The following is a 13,564-nucleotide window of genomic DNA, read 5'->3' on the forward strand; positions in this document are numbered from 1 at the left end:
CTGTTGATATATAGACTGAAAAATCCTTAAGTGTGGTTATTATACCTTTTGCTAAAAGAATAAATCTAATGGCAGCCTAAGACCTGTACTTACTGGCACAGCACTGTAGAAGATGACCTCCATGCATTTTTAATGTTCAGTTTTTCATAAACACAGTGATCATAGTAAACTGAAGTTCTCCAGTGTAATTGCTGGATGTTAATGTTCGTCAATAAAACTGTACTGTATATATGTCTGATCTCGTAATGTCTCATTATGTTGTAATTCTAGCTCCCTAGCTGGAAAATATGGTTTGGGCGTCACTGCTTGGGCCTATTGCTTTATTTTGACAGTATTTTGTCATCTTTTTAACAAATTTGTGCACTTTATATATTGCACAGTGTATTTGCGTGTATTTGTATCCGTTAAACTTAATACCCATAACACCTGAGATTATTAAATGAATAAAAATTCTTATCTGTAATTGATAGTTTTGTTTTGTTTTTTTTTAACTCAAGTGTTTTATGTGAGGCAGTTGTTTGTGGAGATTCCAGGAAAAAAAGCAGAAAACGATTTAATGTGATGAGAATATGATGTAAAGTAAGGTATGGCTATTTACTGTATCATGATTATTCTACTTTAATATAAATACATATACCATGATAGAAGATTATGGTCATATTGCCTTTAAGATGTTTCTAACTAAAATTAAGTAATAATACCTTCTTTTTACTACACTGGAAAAAATCTAAATCTTACCAAGTGTATTTTTCTCATTTCTTGTCAGAATATCTCATCACACTTAAATAAAATATAATCACCTAAAGAGTAACTTTTCGGTGAGATAGAAGAACTTATTTTTAGACAATAGGTCTTGAAAATCTTATTTCAAGGAATCTTATGAAGATAATTTTCACTTGTGCCATTGGGACATTTTTTTTTGCGTAATTCAAGCAAAAAATATCTTGTATAAAAAATTTTTAAACTTGTTTTTAGAGGGGCCTTTTTTCCAGTGTAGTTTTCTTTGTTTATAATCTTTGTCTGTCAGTTTATCGGTGGAGGCAATAACTCAAGCAGCCAATTTCACTTCCCACCGTACATTTTACTTTGGTCGATGCTTTGCTCTCAACATGTTGTTACAGTCTGGACTAATGCCCATCGGCTGCCACGTAGCATGTAGCACTGTCCTTTGTGCGTGGTCATACCGAACAAATAAGACTAAATTACTCACTTTTTCTGATCTAATGTAGACAACAACATACCTGCACACCCCCTGTTAATACGAATTTTATTTTGAATCTCCCTTATAGAAGACAGAACGAGACAAACAGCGGGGGGGAGCTGCATGTATCCGTGGTGGTTGGTGCTCTTTAGTAGAGGTTATCTTTGGCCACCCAGGTCTGCCTGTCTGTCTCCATCACATCACACCACATAGACCCTGCCTGTGGAGCCGAGCCACATACAGCTGGGAGATACTGTCATCCTTTTCCCCTTCGTCTCTCATCCCTCTGTTCCTCTTTTCCATGTCTTTCAAAGAAGACGGTGACAGTTTTAGACTTTCCTTATCTGGTTCTCTCCTTTCACCTCCTGTCCTGCTTTCCCTGCTTTCTACCCTGGATGCCAGCAGTTGTTTATCTGGGTCTTGTTAGTATGCTGGACTCTTTCCCTTCTTGTCTGTCTTTATTTGTCCTCAGTTACACAGTTTTCAAATTTCCCCTTCTCCAATTTGTTTTCTCGTTCCCCTCCTCTGCTAAATTTAAGACGGATTTAAGCTACAATGATAAGGGCAGTCTTTGTCTGTGGTGACCACTGTACATAGCACTGTTTCTTAATGATTTTAAAGGTCAGCTTTGTGTGTGTTAGTGTTGACAGATATCCAGTGGCACATGTAGGCAGACGAGGACACATGATCCTTCATCATTCACACCATACACTCTTTTATATAAGAGATTGGACTAGTTTTAAAGCTACACTACACTACATCTCATCTATGTTTTAAGTAAAGAGAATTAGAAATAAGACGAGCTATGCGATTCCACTTTGAACAAGTCAAAGCAGAATGTCATGGTTAAGGGAGCTGCCGTGTTGCTTCTTTGATGAGCCAAATAGTTTGTGAAGTTGAGATGAAGTTGGTGGATTATTGATAGCAATCAGTCAATCAGATCAGTCAGATAACAATTTTACTGTCCTCCCTCACTAAAAAGACCTTATATTGGCCACAGTTGTCCATCATGGACAAGGTGTTCTGACAAAAGAGCCAAGAGGAGTTGCAGAAGTTTAGTTTCCTCTCAATGATCTTGAATTACAATATACTGAACATTATTATGGCAAAGAAGACTGCCTACTGCAGCTTTACAGTAACATATTTCAGTATTGACCTTTGAATTTTTAATTAAAGTTCCAGCTGTTAAACACACTCGGCTTCAAAATGTTCTCTACAAATAAAGGTTTGTTCATGATTATTTTTTTCTGTGTCACATTACTTGTGCAAATCTCTCTAACAGTATTACATTCTGTGTGAGCCCTCTTGGTAAACTAACCAAATGACCTTTCGGGGCCGCTCGTCTAGATAGGAATGTCAAGTTTTTGCATTCCACTAATGCCTCCTCGATCCTTGATTTTTCTCTGAGCAACAACAAAAGTGGTGAATGTACGTCGGCACCATGTGCTCTAATAAACAGTGGCAGTAGGTGTTCAGAGTGCTGAGCAAGCAAAATAATACTAATGGGAAATCACAGACGCACGATGTTACAACTACAACAAAGGCCTCATGGCTGCAGACAGAGACCTCAGAGGCTATGTCGCAGCAAACAGTTTATGTACTTAATACTTGCAAAAAATGATTAGATACAGGGGTTGGACAAAATAATGGAAACACCTTCACCTCAAGATGATAATGCCCCAATCCATACAGCTAGAACTGTTAAAGAATGGCATGAGGAACATTCTAATGAAGTTGAGCATCTTGTATGGTCGGCACAGTCCCCAGACCTCAACATTATTGAGCATTTAGGGTCAGTTTTAGAGATTCAAGTAAGACGTCGATTTCCACCGCCATCGTCTCTAAAAGAGTTGGAGGGTATTCTAACTGAAGAATGGCTTAAAATTCCTTTGGAAACAATTCACAAGTTGTATGAATCAATACCTCGGAGAATTGAGGCTGTAATTACCACAAAAGGCGGACCTACACCATATTAAATTATATTTTGTTGATTTTTTAAGGTGTTTCCATTATTTTGTCCAACCCCTGTAGAGATATATATACATATATATATATATATATATAGATATAGATATATATAGATATAGATATAGATATATAGATATAGATATAGATAGATAGATAGATAGATAGAGTCATGGAAAAATTATTAGACCACCCCTTGTTTTCTTCAATATCTTGTTCATTTTAATGCCTGGTGCAACTAAAGGTACATTTGTTTGGACAAATATAATGATAACAACAAAAACAGCTCATAAGAGTTTAATTTCAGAGCTGATATCTATCCATTTTCCATTGTTTTCTTGATAATAACCAAAATCACTTCAGTTCTTACATCAGTATCTATGGCATTGTACTGCCAAAAACAGTACTTTTAGGCATTCCATGTTTTCTTTTCTGTCTGTTTTAGTCACATGATACACACAGGAGTTAGTACTTGATTGCATCATCATTGTTTTTGATGACTTTTGATGGTCTAATTTTGATGGATGGATGGATAGATAGATTCTAGCCCCTCTGTTAAAGATTCGATGTACATTTTCCTGTTTCTTCTCAAACAGACAGGTTTTTTTTTCCCTCGTCATGTTTCTTTTTTGTTCTTTTTTTATTTTCTGAGGTGTTTCAGAGTCACAAGCCTTTTTATGTTGATGAGTCAGCAGGAAAGCGCTCTGTGTCCTTTGTTATTTCCTTGTTCTTTTTTGTTCGCAGTGTATATTTACTGCTGCAAAGTGTATATTTACGGCTACATGCTCATTATTCTCTCCGTTCTTCTCAGGCGCTTGCTTCGCATCGAGCATACCTTTTGACAGCGCGCATTCCAGCCAAGGTAAGAACTGTAACTTCATGTATAGTCGTTTTTTTCAGTTTTCTGCTATCATCTTCTGCTTCTTCTCCAAATGAGTGTGTATAACATGTGTAGAAGTTATGTTTGGTCTATTTCTGTGATGAATGGACAATATAAGAGTCAATGTAGACCTATAAAGTAGCAGCTTTGTGTTCCTGGTTACAGTAAAATTATACAGCATATCTACAGCTGTTTTTTTCCTTAACATGAAACACCAGTGTCATAATGTAGTACAGATGGCAACTGTTAGCACCATCACCAGCAATGAAACATCTGTCATCAGCTTTACCAGCACTATTGTCACTATAGCCACATAAAAACCAGCAGAGCAGTAACACAGTACAGATGTGCACTAAAACGACCAGCCCACGAACTATTGCTATCACTAATGCTATCATTAAACTTCACATAAAAAGTGATAGAAGTGCTTACACTGAGTACATCAACAAGTACTGACTGGTGATTGGTGTAAAATGAATCGCAAAGTTTTCAGCAAGACAAGAAGTTTGCAGGATGTTCAGAAGATCAATAATAAGTGGCTATGGGTGATGTGTTTTGCAGCTATGGGCATTTCTTGCATAAAAATGATGCAAAAATTGGCCCTTTTTCACACTATAACAGGGTATGGAAATAATTTATCTGGACTCATGGCATCTCTTCGTCTTAGGGAAGAGCACTGAACAGAATTTTCCTCTAGTCCTGAGTGAACATAGCATCATGTTTTGTCGTCAGTCCAGGAAATAAACAGTTGCCCTTCAAAGAGCCATATATTTCCAGTCAATAAGGTGTCTCTAGGGAAGGTTTAGGTGATTGATTGGTATGCTCAAAAAGTGATTTATGGATTTATTGGAGGGTAGAAGAGGCCATAAAGAGGATCCAGCTGACCCTGTTTCAAGTGATGTCATATGTTCCCAGTGTTTTGATCCAGAGGCTGAGGATTTGTTTATTTAGCTGGCTTTGGATGGACGTGTTCTTTTTTTTTAAAAGCTTGATGCTTCCTGACCTGCAGAGATTAGACACCTGCGCTATGAACCACAACTCCCAACAACCTGCATCTGTACTGCTTTAGGTTTTAGATCCTTCATCTCTTTGAAGTTGTCTTTCTCTGTTTTGTCTGTCTTTTTTTTTTTTTCCTCCAAGTGTTTTTTTGGAATTTTCCCATATTTATACAGAGGATGTTGTAAGTTATACAACTGTAAATGCTGTAAGTTTGTGATTTGAGATGCAGCAAGGCTGACTTGGTTGATTTAAAATCAGAATAATCTTTACTTGCCAAGTACATAAACACAGAAAAGGAATTCTTTGCGGATATATTGGGGCAGCTGTGGCTCAGTTGGTGGAGCGGATCGTCCAATGACCGAAGGGTCGGTGGTTCGAATCCTGGCTCCAACTGTCCACATGTCGAAGTGTCCTTGGGCAAGACACTGAACCCTAAATTGCTCCCAGTAGGGCCAGGCAGCGCCTTGCATGGCAGCAGTCGCCTGCTGGTGTATGAATGTGTGTGTGAATGGGTGAATATGAGGAATTGTAAAGCACTTTGGGCACCGTGAAGGTGTAGAAAATGTGCTATATAAGTTCAGTCCATCTACCATATATGTTGTCTTTCTAATACATTATGAATACAAGATATAACAAGAAATGTAAGGAAAGTAAAATAAGAAAAAAGAAACTCTATATACATAGACACACTATCAGTAGATGACAAGTAGTAACAATAGATTAGAAAAGAAAACCATTAGCAGATCAATCGGCCAATATCAAGTCACCTCCCTCCATCCTGAAAAACATTCAACACTGCCAGAAGTAGGGCTAAGTTGTCTTAAAGACTCAGTAACTGTTGCACTGAATGCCAAATTGCCATAAAAAATTAAGAAGGGGCTGATTTTTTTTAAAATTTATTTTTGAGATACTGTTTTTTGATAATTTGCATATATAGATAAGCCTCTATGGGAACCAAATACTACTGATGCCACTAGTTTTTACAGTATAATCATTGATTTATTGGCAAAATCAATGAATCATCTCTAATTTGACCACATATTATAACTATCCCTCCCCGTTTACCTCCGTTTACACTCTTGCTTGTTTTTGTGTTTCACTCTTCTGATCAGTTCATGAACAGTTCATGGAACCTTCTAAAATTGCTGTAAATGAGTTTTGGTGAAAACCAGATGCTGCTGTGAAGTCTTAAATCATACATGATAAGTGTCTGTCTGTCCGTCTGTCCAAGTGTTTGTCTGTCTCAGCCATGATTTTTCCACACAGCAGAATCTTTCCTCTGTCATAGGAAATAAATTTCTATCTCCTTCTCCTGTGTCTGTACTGAGCCAGATTACAACCACAAAGCACCCTTGCTCTCTTCTTCTTCTTACCTTTAAGCCATTCGTTCAGCTTTCACACTCTCATCCACTTTTTCCTGCAATCCAGATTACCTCACACTTAACCTCCTTTTTCCTTTCCTTAAATTCCTCCCCTTCTCCTCTGTGTCTCTGCTTCCATCCCTCACTAATGTGCCATAATCTAAAAATTATCCCAAAAAATGGTTAAAGTACCCGTCAACATTAAGGTAAACATCTTAAAGAAAAAGTGTTCAATTCACAATTTTCTTAAGTGAAACAAAACAGAAAAGCAGAGAAGTTGGGAATAAATTAATCATTTTTTCTTAATTAAAAATGCAAGTGATTAATCTTATGTTGCTGCTAATTACATTTTTATCAGTTGACTGGTCAGGAGGATTAAATTTATAACTAATTACTATAGTAATGTACAAAAAAATAGGTTTCTGGCCTACCTGACCCATGTTCATTATGAGTTATTATTTGCTCATTTATTGACAGTAGTTGCCTTTCCATTGACCCTCAAATTGTGCAAATATAACTTGCCCATAAAAATTTACCTAATGGAAAAGCCTCAATTTCACCAAAACTGTCTTGATGAACTTTTCTCGATGAAAAGTTTTTGTGCTAGCAAGAGGTCATTTTTCGGGCGTAGCATAATTGGTGTATCACGCAAATCCGCAATGGAAAAACCTTTATCCGCAACTAGAGTCACGTGAATGAAAAAAAAAAGGATGTTGACAGATGTTACAAGTGAAGAAGAGTTATAAAAGAAACATGGCGCGGTATGTATGGACGCACCAGGAAACTGAAGCATTTTTTAATTTAGAACGAGATAGAGGGGTAATATATAATAATAATGTATATATCTGTAAGTCAACATGATATTTACGATTGTCGCCATGTCTGTGGAATGACGTCTCATGTCATCTTGCGATGATAAATAAACAAATCAATGCATTTGTGATTTAACGAAAAAAATGACATTATGCACTTCTGTTTTTTTTGACATTTAGCAAATATCTGTAAAGTTTTGCACTGATGTCCAATGGAAAAGCCACTTATGACAATAATAACTATAATGGTTTAATTAATTGCTTATTGTCCATATTAGTAAATGATTGATGTTGTTCAAGAGTGCACGTGCAACTGCATTGAATACTAAAATATGAAACCTTACAACATCCGTCTACAATGAGCTGTTATCATCATTCCTCTTTGTATTGATTTTTTGGATGTTAAATCTATATTACAGAAGAGATGAGTCAACAGCAAATGAGGATTAGCTTCTGTTCACTGTTCCAACATAAGAACTATTGACTGCATTGTGCAAGTTTACTGGAGAAAGTATGTTTTTTTAATCAAAGGTCAGATGGTTGTGTTTCTGCTTTTGGAGATAAGATAAGGTAAGATTTTATTGATCCCACCATGGGATAATTTCACAGATTTAGGCCTATCATACATGTGTGAGAGACATGCAGTGCTCTGTAGGTGAGGATAATGTCTTTATAGCCCAAGGTTTTAATATTGAAGTATTATATTGCAGTAGTAGTAAACCTTGAGTTAAACACTCACTCTTCTCTTTTCTCAGCTGTGTTAGAAATCCCCCTCCAGCTCTTACACTCACCTCTCAGTGGGTTTCTTTCTGTGTTTCTTACCAATTGATGCTTTGGCTCCTTTTGAGAAGCTGCAGCCTGTCCATAATACACATATTTTCATTCATCTCGCTCCTTTTTGTTTTGTTTGTAGCCTCCTCTCGCAATACATTTCACATTTTTTTAAACTTTCCTCATTAAAAGTCGGCAGATTTATTTAACAAAATCTGACACATATTTCAATTTATACATCTATATGCTGCTTATTACATTCCATGAATCAAATAATCTGAGCTGCATGACCCTTCAAAATAAGGTAGAATACGGGATGGCAGCAGTCAAAGTGACAGACGGACACTGAATGACTGAGTGAACGAAGCAGTCATTCAGACATTTGGTTCGTCCTCACACCTCCCAGCGTGATGCTTTCACATTGGCTAGAGTTCATGTTTGTCAGCTTACTCCTCTGTGGCTGGTGCTCAGTTCGGTTACCATGCCATGTACTTGCTGTGTCAATGCATAATGCACTGACTGACCTCATTAAAGTAAAATACACATTTACAGTGCACAGATTAAGACTATCTGCTCGCACATAGGTAGTAGAAGTAACTGCACACTCTAAACACTACTGATATTAATGCGTCAACATAAAAATAAAGTGTCAAACCTTTGTATATAAATAGAGAAATAATTAATGTGCATTCACTTTAAGCTTGTAGACTGAACTAAAGTGTGCTGCCGCAGACAGTGCTAAAACACACATATAAACACACACACACCCTGCATACTCTAGTCAGACAGTAGACAGACAGTCTGCTTATCCTCTCCCTCCTCTCATCTCCGAGCCAAGCCTCAGGAACACAGCGCCCACCTGGAATAGTCTGGCCTCGCTCCCTGGCCTGCCCCGAGGCGCTCTGCAGTGTGTGAGCAGGAAGACTCCGCTCACTGTACAGTAGTAAGCATTTGTATGCACAGATCCCCCCCTCTCCCATAAAGGAATCTCTTTCTCTATCCTTTTTAGGTATGGAAAGGCAGACCACTGCTTTTCTTTGTTTTCTTTGTCCTGGAATATCCTCTTGAAACCAAAATAGAAAATGTGGATGCAGGCAGTTCGGGTTGTTTTTCTCACTCAGTAGTTTGAAAAGCCTGCCTCGAGTGAATACACTAGATAAATGAGGATGAGGTCTTTTTCAGTGTATATTCCATCTTCTTTCAAATCTGTACTTGACCACCTCGTATTAACTCAAACAACTCAGAAAGCAGTAATTTGAGTCTTTATTTACATCTTATGCTTTCTTTAGGAGAAGATGCATGAGAAATGCGTCACCGGTTCAGTGACTAAATTATGGGTTACATGAGATTATTAGATTAATCAGGTTCAGTGGTTGAGTTAATGCATCTCATCGCCTCAGTTTTTAATTATAACCATGCACATACTGTACTTATCTAACACTATCCTGAATAAACATGAAAACAAGGATGAGTCAGTGAAATTGTCTGCACAGAAAGAGACAAGAAATCACTACATCCCAGCCTATTAATTATAAAACAGACATATTTTACACAGCATTGCTCAGATAGTCACAACATTACACCACTTTGTTTTAAATCTCATTCAGCACATTAATTTCCAATTTTATATTATATTAATATAAATTTTATATTAGATTAATCAGGTTCAGTGGTTAAATTAATGCATCTTATTGCGTCAGTTTTTAATAATTTGCATGCACATACTGTACTTATCTAACACTATCCTGAATAAACATGAAAACAAGAGATGAGTCAGTGAAATTGTGTGCACAGAAAGAGACAAGAAATCACTACATCCCAACCTATTAATTATAAAACAGACATATTTTTTACACAGAATTGCTCAGATAGTCACAACATTACACCACTTTGTTTTAAAAGCTTATTCGGCACATTAATTTCCAATTTTATGGTATGATTTCTATCACTTGTATGCAGGGTGCTTCTAGTTATAAACAGCAGGTTAAGTAATCACAGAATATTATTTTATCTTTCTTCTTTTAATCCTTTAGGATACGCCTTTATATGAAGCACACTTTTAATGCTGCTTTCTTTTTCAGGTGGAACACTCCTTGAATTATCTGGAGATCCAGGGGATTGCTTGCAACAAGCCGACACAGGTACAGAACAACATGCAACAATATTTCCCTTTTGTGCATTTTAAGAACAAGAAGATTAAACACTTTATCAAGCTTGTCTGGACACGCAGTATCTTATAGGTGTAAAGTCGTACAGTCGCGGAAAAAATTATTAGACCATCAAAAGTCGTCAAAAACAATGGTTATGCAATCAAATACTAGCTCCTTTGTGTATCATGTGGCTGAGACAGACAGAAAAGAAGACATGGAATGCCTAAAAGCACTGTTTTTGGCAGTACAATACCATAGCTATTAATGTAAGAACTGAAGTGATTTTGGTTATTATCAAGAAAACATGAAAAATGGTTAGATATCAGCTCTGAAATTAAACTCTTATGAGCTATTTTTGTTGTTATCATTATATCTGTCCAAACAAATGTACCTTTAGTTGTAGTCGGTGTTAAAATGAACCAGATATTGAAGAAAACAAGGGTGGTCTAATAATTTTTTCCACAACTGTATAAAGATATGTTCTTTTAATGACACTATAGAATGCAGTTCCTGTATAAACACTTACTGTACTAAGTAGGAGACAAATCAAAATGACAAGATGGCAGGCAACATTTCTCTTATGATATTTAGAGCCTTAAATGAATAATCCCTACTTTCCCATCTGGACACTGCATCAATTTGGCTTTTTGACCAGCGCTGGGGAGCTGCCATTCACCATGATGTAACTGTAAAATATGATAATCCGTCACTAACTACACTGTTCCTGCAGCTGAACCTCTCTCCCACTCATCTCAAGAGATGTCAGTCCACTTAATATCATGACTGATAGTCTCCAGTCTTTAATAAGTAGCAGCTGGGATTATGTTAATTTTGGCCTATAGAGATGGCACATATCTCATTACATCAGCATTTGCATAATTGTGTTCGATGCTGATACATTTAGCCTCGCCTTTGTAAATGCCATTAAATCTTTACATTTACTTAAAGGCAAAGACGGGATTGGTGTGAGTTTGTAGATTTCCTGGATGATTTTAGAATTACGTATGTTGTGTGAGCAGTAAAAAAAAATAGGCAGAAAAGATATAGACATTTGATAACTTTCTCTGGTATCCTTTCATTATGCAGTAGGAATTCTGAACTAACATTGGTGTTTAACATTACAATTCGACCTGTAGCTGTTTCCAGTGTTAATGTTTATTGAGTTATTTATTCTAAAGTAAGTGAAATGTTTTAAAGTCTTCCAGCCCTGCGTTACATAATACTTATAGAACAACCTTTAATTTAACACACCACATCCCTTTGTGTGCACAGCTTCTTATTTAGTCAGACTAAATCAGTTGATGAATGAAAAGAGAAATACATGGATGGCCTTGGATAGATGAGTTAAAATACTATATTTCTCCTTCATTGAGCTGTATTTAATTCCTTACCTCTATAGATTCTGTTTTGGTTTTTTTTGTCTCTATACTGTCATCTGTCTTAAAAGGAATGAATGAATTTATTTTTGGTTTGTACATTAATCATTGCACCCAGCACAATGATCACACCAAACACAAAAAACAAAAAAGGAATAATCTAAAAGCAAAAGCTCATTCTTTTGCTTATCCTTTTCACCTGATACACTGCTTATATTAAATTAAATGTGTACAGCATCGAGCATTCACACCATGAAAAAAAAAAAAAAATCAACAACAAAAACATATCTACCATCTCATTTCAATATGCCTAAATGATTTTAAACTTAAGGCATGTTTTTTTTTTAACTTTGTCAAAGGAGTGAATAACTGGAATTCATCAACAGGTCCATTTCATAATTTCACACCTGCAGCCCCAGTCCATCTAGACTTCACATTTGTTCTTACTTTAGTCCATTCCCAAATATAAAGATCTCTTAATTCAAAGAAATCACGAAACCCTCATCTTCCATATACCTATTTAGAAATAATTTTTTATACCTCTTTTATATTTATGTTTGTTCTTTCCTTTATCTCATGCTCCAGACTGTTCCACAAAGTCACCCCACAGCTTGTTATGCACATACTTTAACCTCCTAAGACCCAGCTATGGGTTTTCTGTCCACATTCGTGGACAAGAGTTTCACAAATTTATACAAAAAAAAGAAAAGAAAACTGTCCACCACAAAGGACATTCCATAAAAATTTTAAAAACTGCATCTGAAAAAACTGTTGCATCATGATGTTTCCAATATAGGCACTTATTTACTAAAAAACAAAAAAAAGCTTGTACTTTGCTGACATTTCCTGGGTCTCAGGAGGTTAAAATCACAACAGAACCAGGAGTGTTTCTTCCTGAAGCAGCTAAATAATTAACAAATGTCTTCTTTTAGCTGTCCATAGAGTATGAGCGCGGCTCCTTTTCTCTAAAGCTGCTCTCCACAGACGAGGTCAATGAGGTGGTCGCTCACGTCGGAAACTGTCTGCAGAGGATATGTCCGGGTCTACCACCTGGGTAAATTCAACGAAACAGACTCACAAACAATCCTGTCTTGATCTTTGGTGTCCAGATATGAGTCAGTCTTTCTAAAACGTGGCCTAGAGGTTAAAATACTAACCTACTGAAACTTCAGTGGTTTGTATCTGACCTTTACTTCATGTCATTTCTCATGTCTTTTGCCTCCATGTCATAGCTTTTTCACTTTTTTCCTGTTTACTTATTCCTATATTGATTTTATTGTTTAAGTGTTATATAATTAAACTTTAGTTACTTACTTGTTAAATCCACATGTATGTATTTTATATGCACTGACAGAAATATTTTCACAAAAATTCTCTTATTTTACCTCCGAGTGCCTCTATGCACATACATTTCTTTGGATTAAAATCAAAGCTACATTTTACAGTGTTTTGGTCAATGGTAAATTTACTTCTGACAACGAAGTACACAAACATTTGCACAAACTCAACATTCACACAACAGTCCCTTGAATCAACTTGGGGTTCAATGTCTTGCTCAAGGACAGGGACCAGGGATTGACTTATATTGAAAAACTCTGACACATACTGTGATCAGGATGTGAATCTAATTTAGTATGTTTTGTTGAGAACAGGAAGCATGAATATAAATGCAGAAATGATCACATATGTAAAACCATTAACTGACCCCGTGTTAAGAACAGTCTGACTTGACTGAGGGGTTGACGCTGATGTAATTTGTCGCAGATGATTTTTTATTGTTCCTCTGAAATTCTTTGCAAATTATACAAAAGTATTGGAATTGGAATTGAGGCTGGCATTGACTTTTTGTTTGATCAATGAAAGGTTTTAAATTTCACCAACTGCTGGATTTAAGAATATAAAAATTTACCATCTAACTTCTGTTGTAATCTTTCCTCCTTTTCCAGTAAAGTGATGAAGAAACTCAGCATGGAGCCTCCAGACAGGCTGACTTCTTTACAGGCACTATGGGAGAGCAACAAACCTGCTGAACCTGGACCATGTGGTAGG

The 13,564-nt window shown here is 36.5% G+C and overlaps 1 protein-coding gene across 4 annotated transcripts in view; it reads left to right on the forward strand.

The window, feature by feature from the left end:
• The window catches only part of LOC115435362 (F-actin-uncapping protein LRRC16A-like), a 91,558-nt gene that overhangs the window by 32,683 nt on the left and 45,311 nt on the right, over positions 1 to 13,564 (forward strand). For all 4 annotated transcript variants that reach the window (XM_030157715.1, XM_030157717.1, XM_030157716.1 and 1 more), the window contains exons 3-6: positions 3,978 to 4,028; positions 10,071 to 10,130; positions 12,448 to 12,569; positions 13,462 to 13,559. In XM_030157715.1, the coding sequence (XP_030013575.1) occupies positions 3,978 to 4,028; positions 10,071 to 10,130; positions 12,448 to 12,569; positions 13,462 to 13,559 (331 nt within the window). The remainder of the gene's footprint in view (positions 1 to 3,977; positions 4,029 to 10,070; positions 10,131 to 12,447; positions 12,570 to 13,461; positions 13,560 to 13,564) is intronic.

The sequence above is a fragment of the Sphaeramia orbicularis genome, chromosome 16 (assembly GCF_902148855.1).
Source record: "Sphaeramia orbicularis chromosome 16, fSphaOr1.1, whole genome shotgun sequence".
NCBI classification, from domain to species: domain Eukaryota; kingdom Metazoa; phylum Chordata; class Actinopteri; order Kurtiformes; family Apogonidae; genus Sphaeramia; species Sphaeramia orbicularis.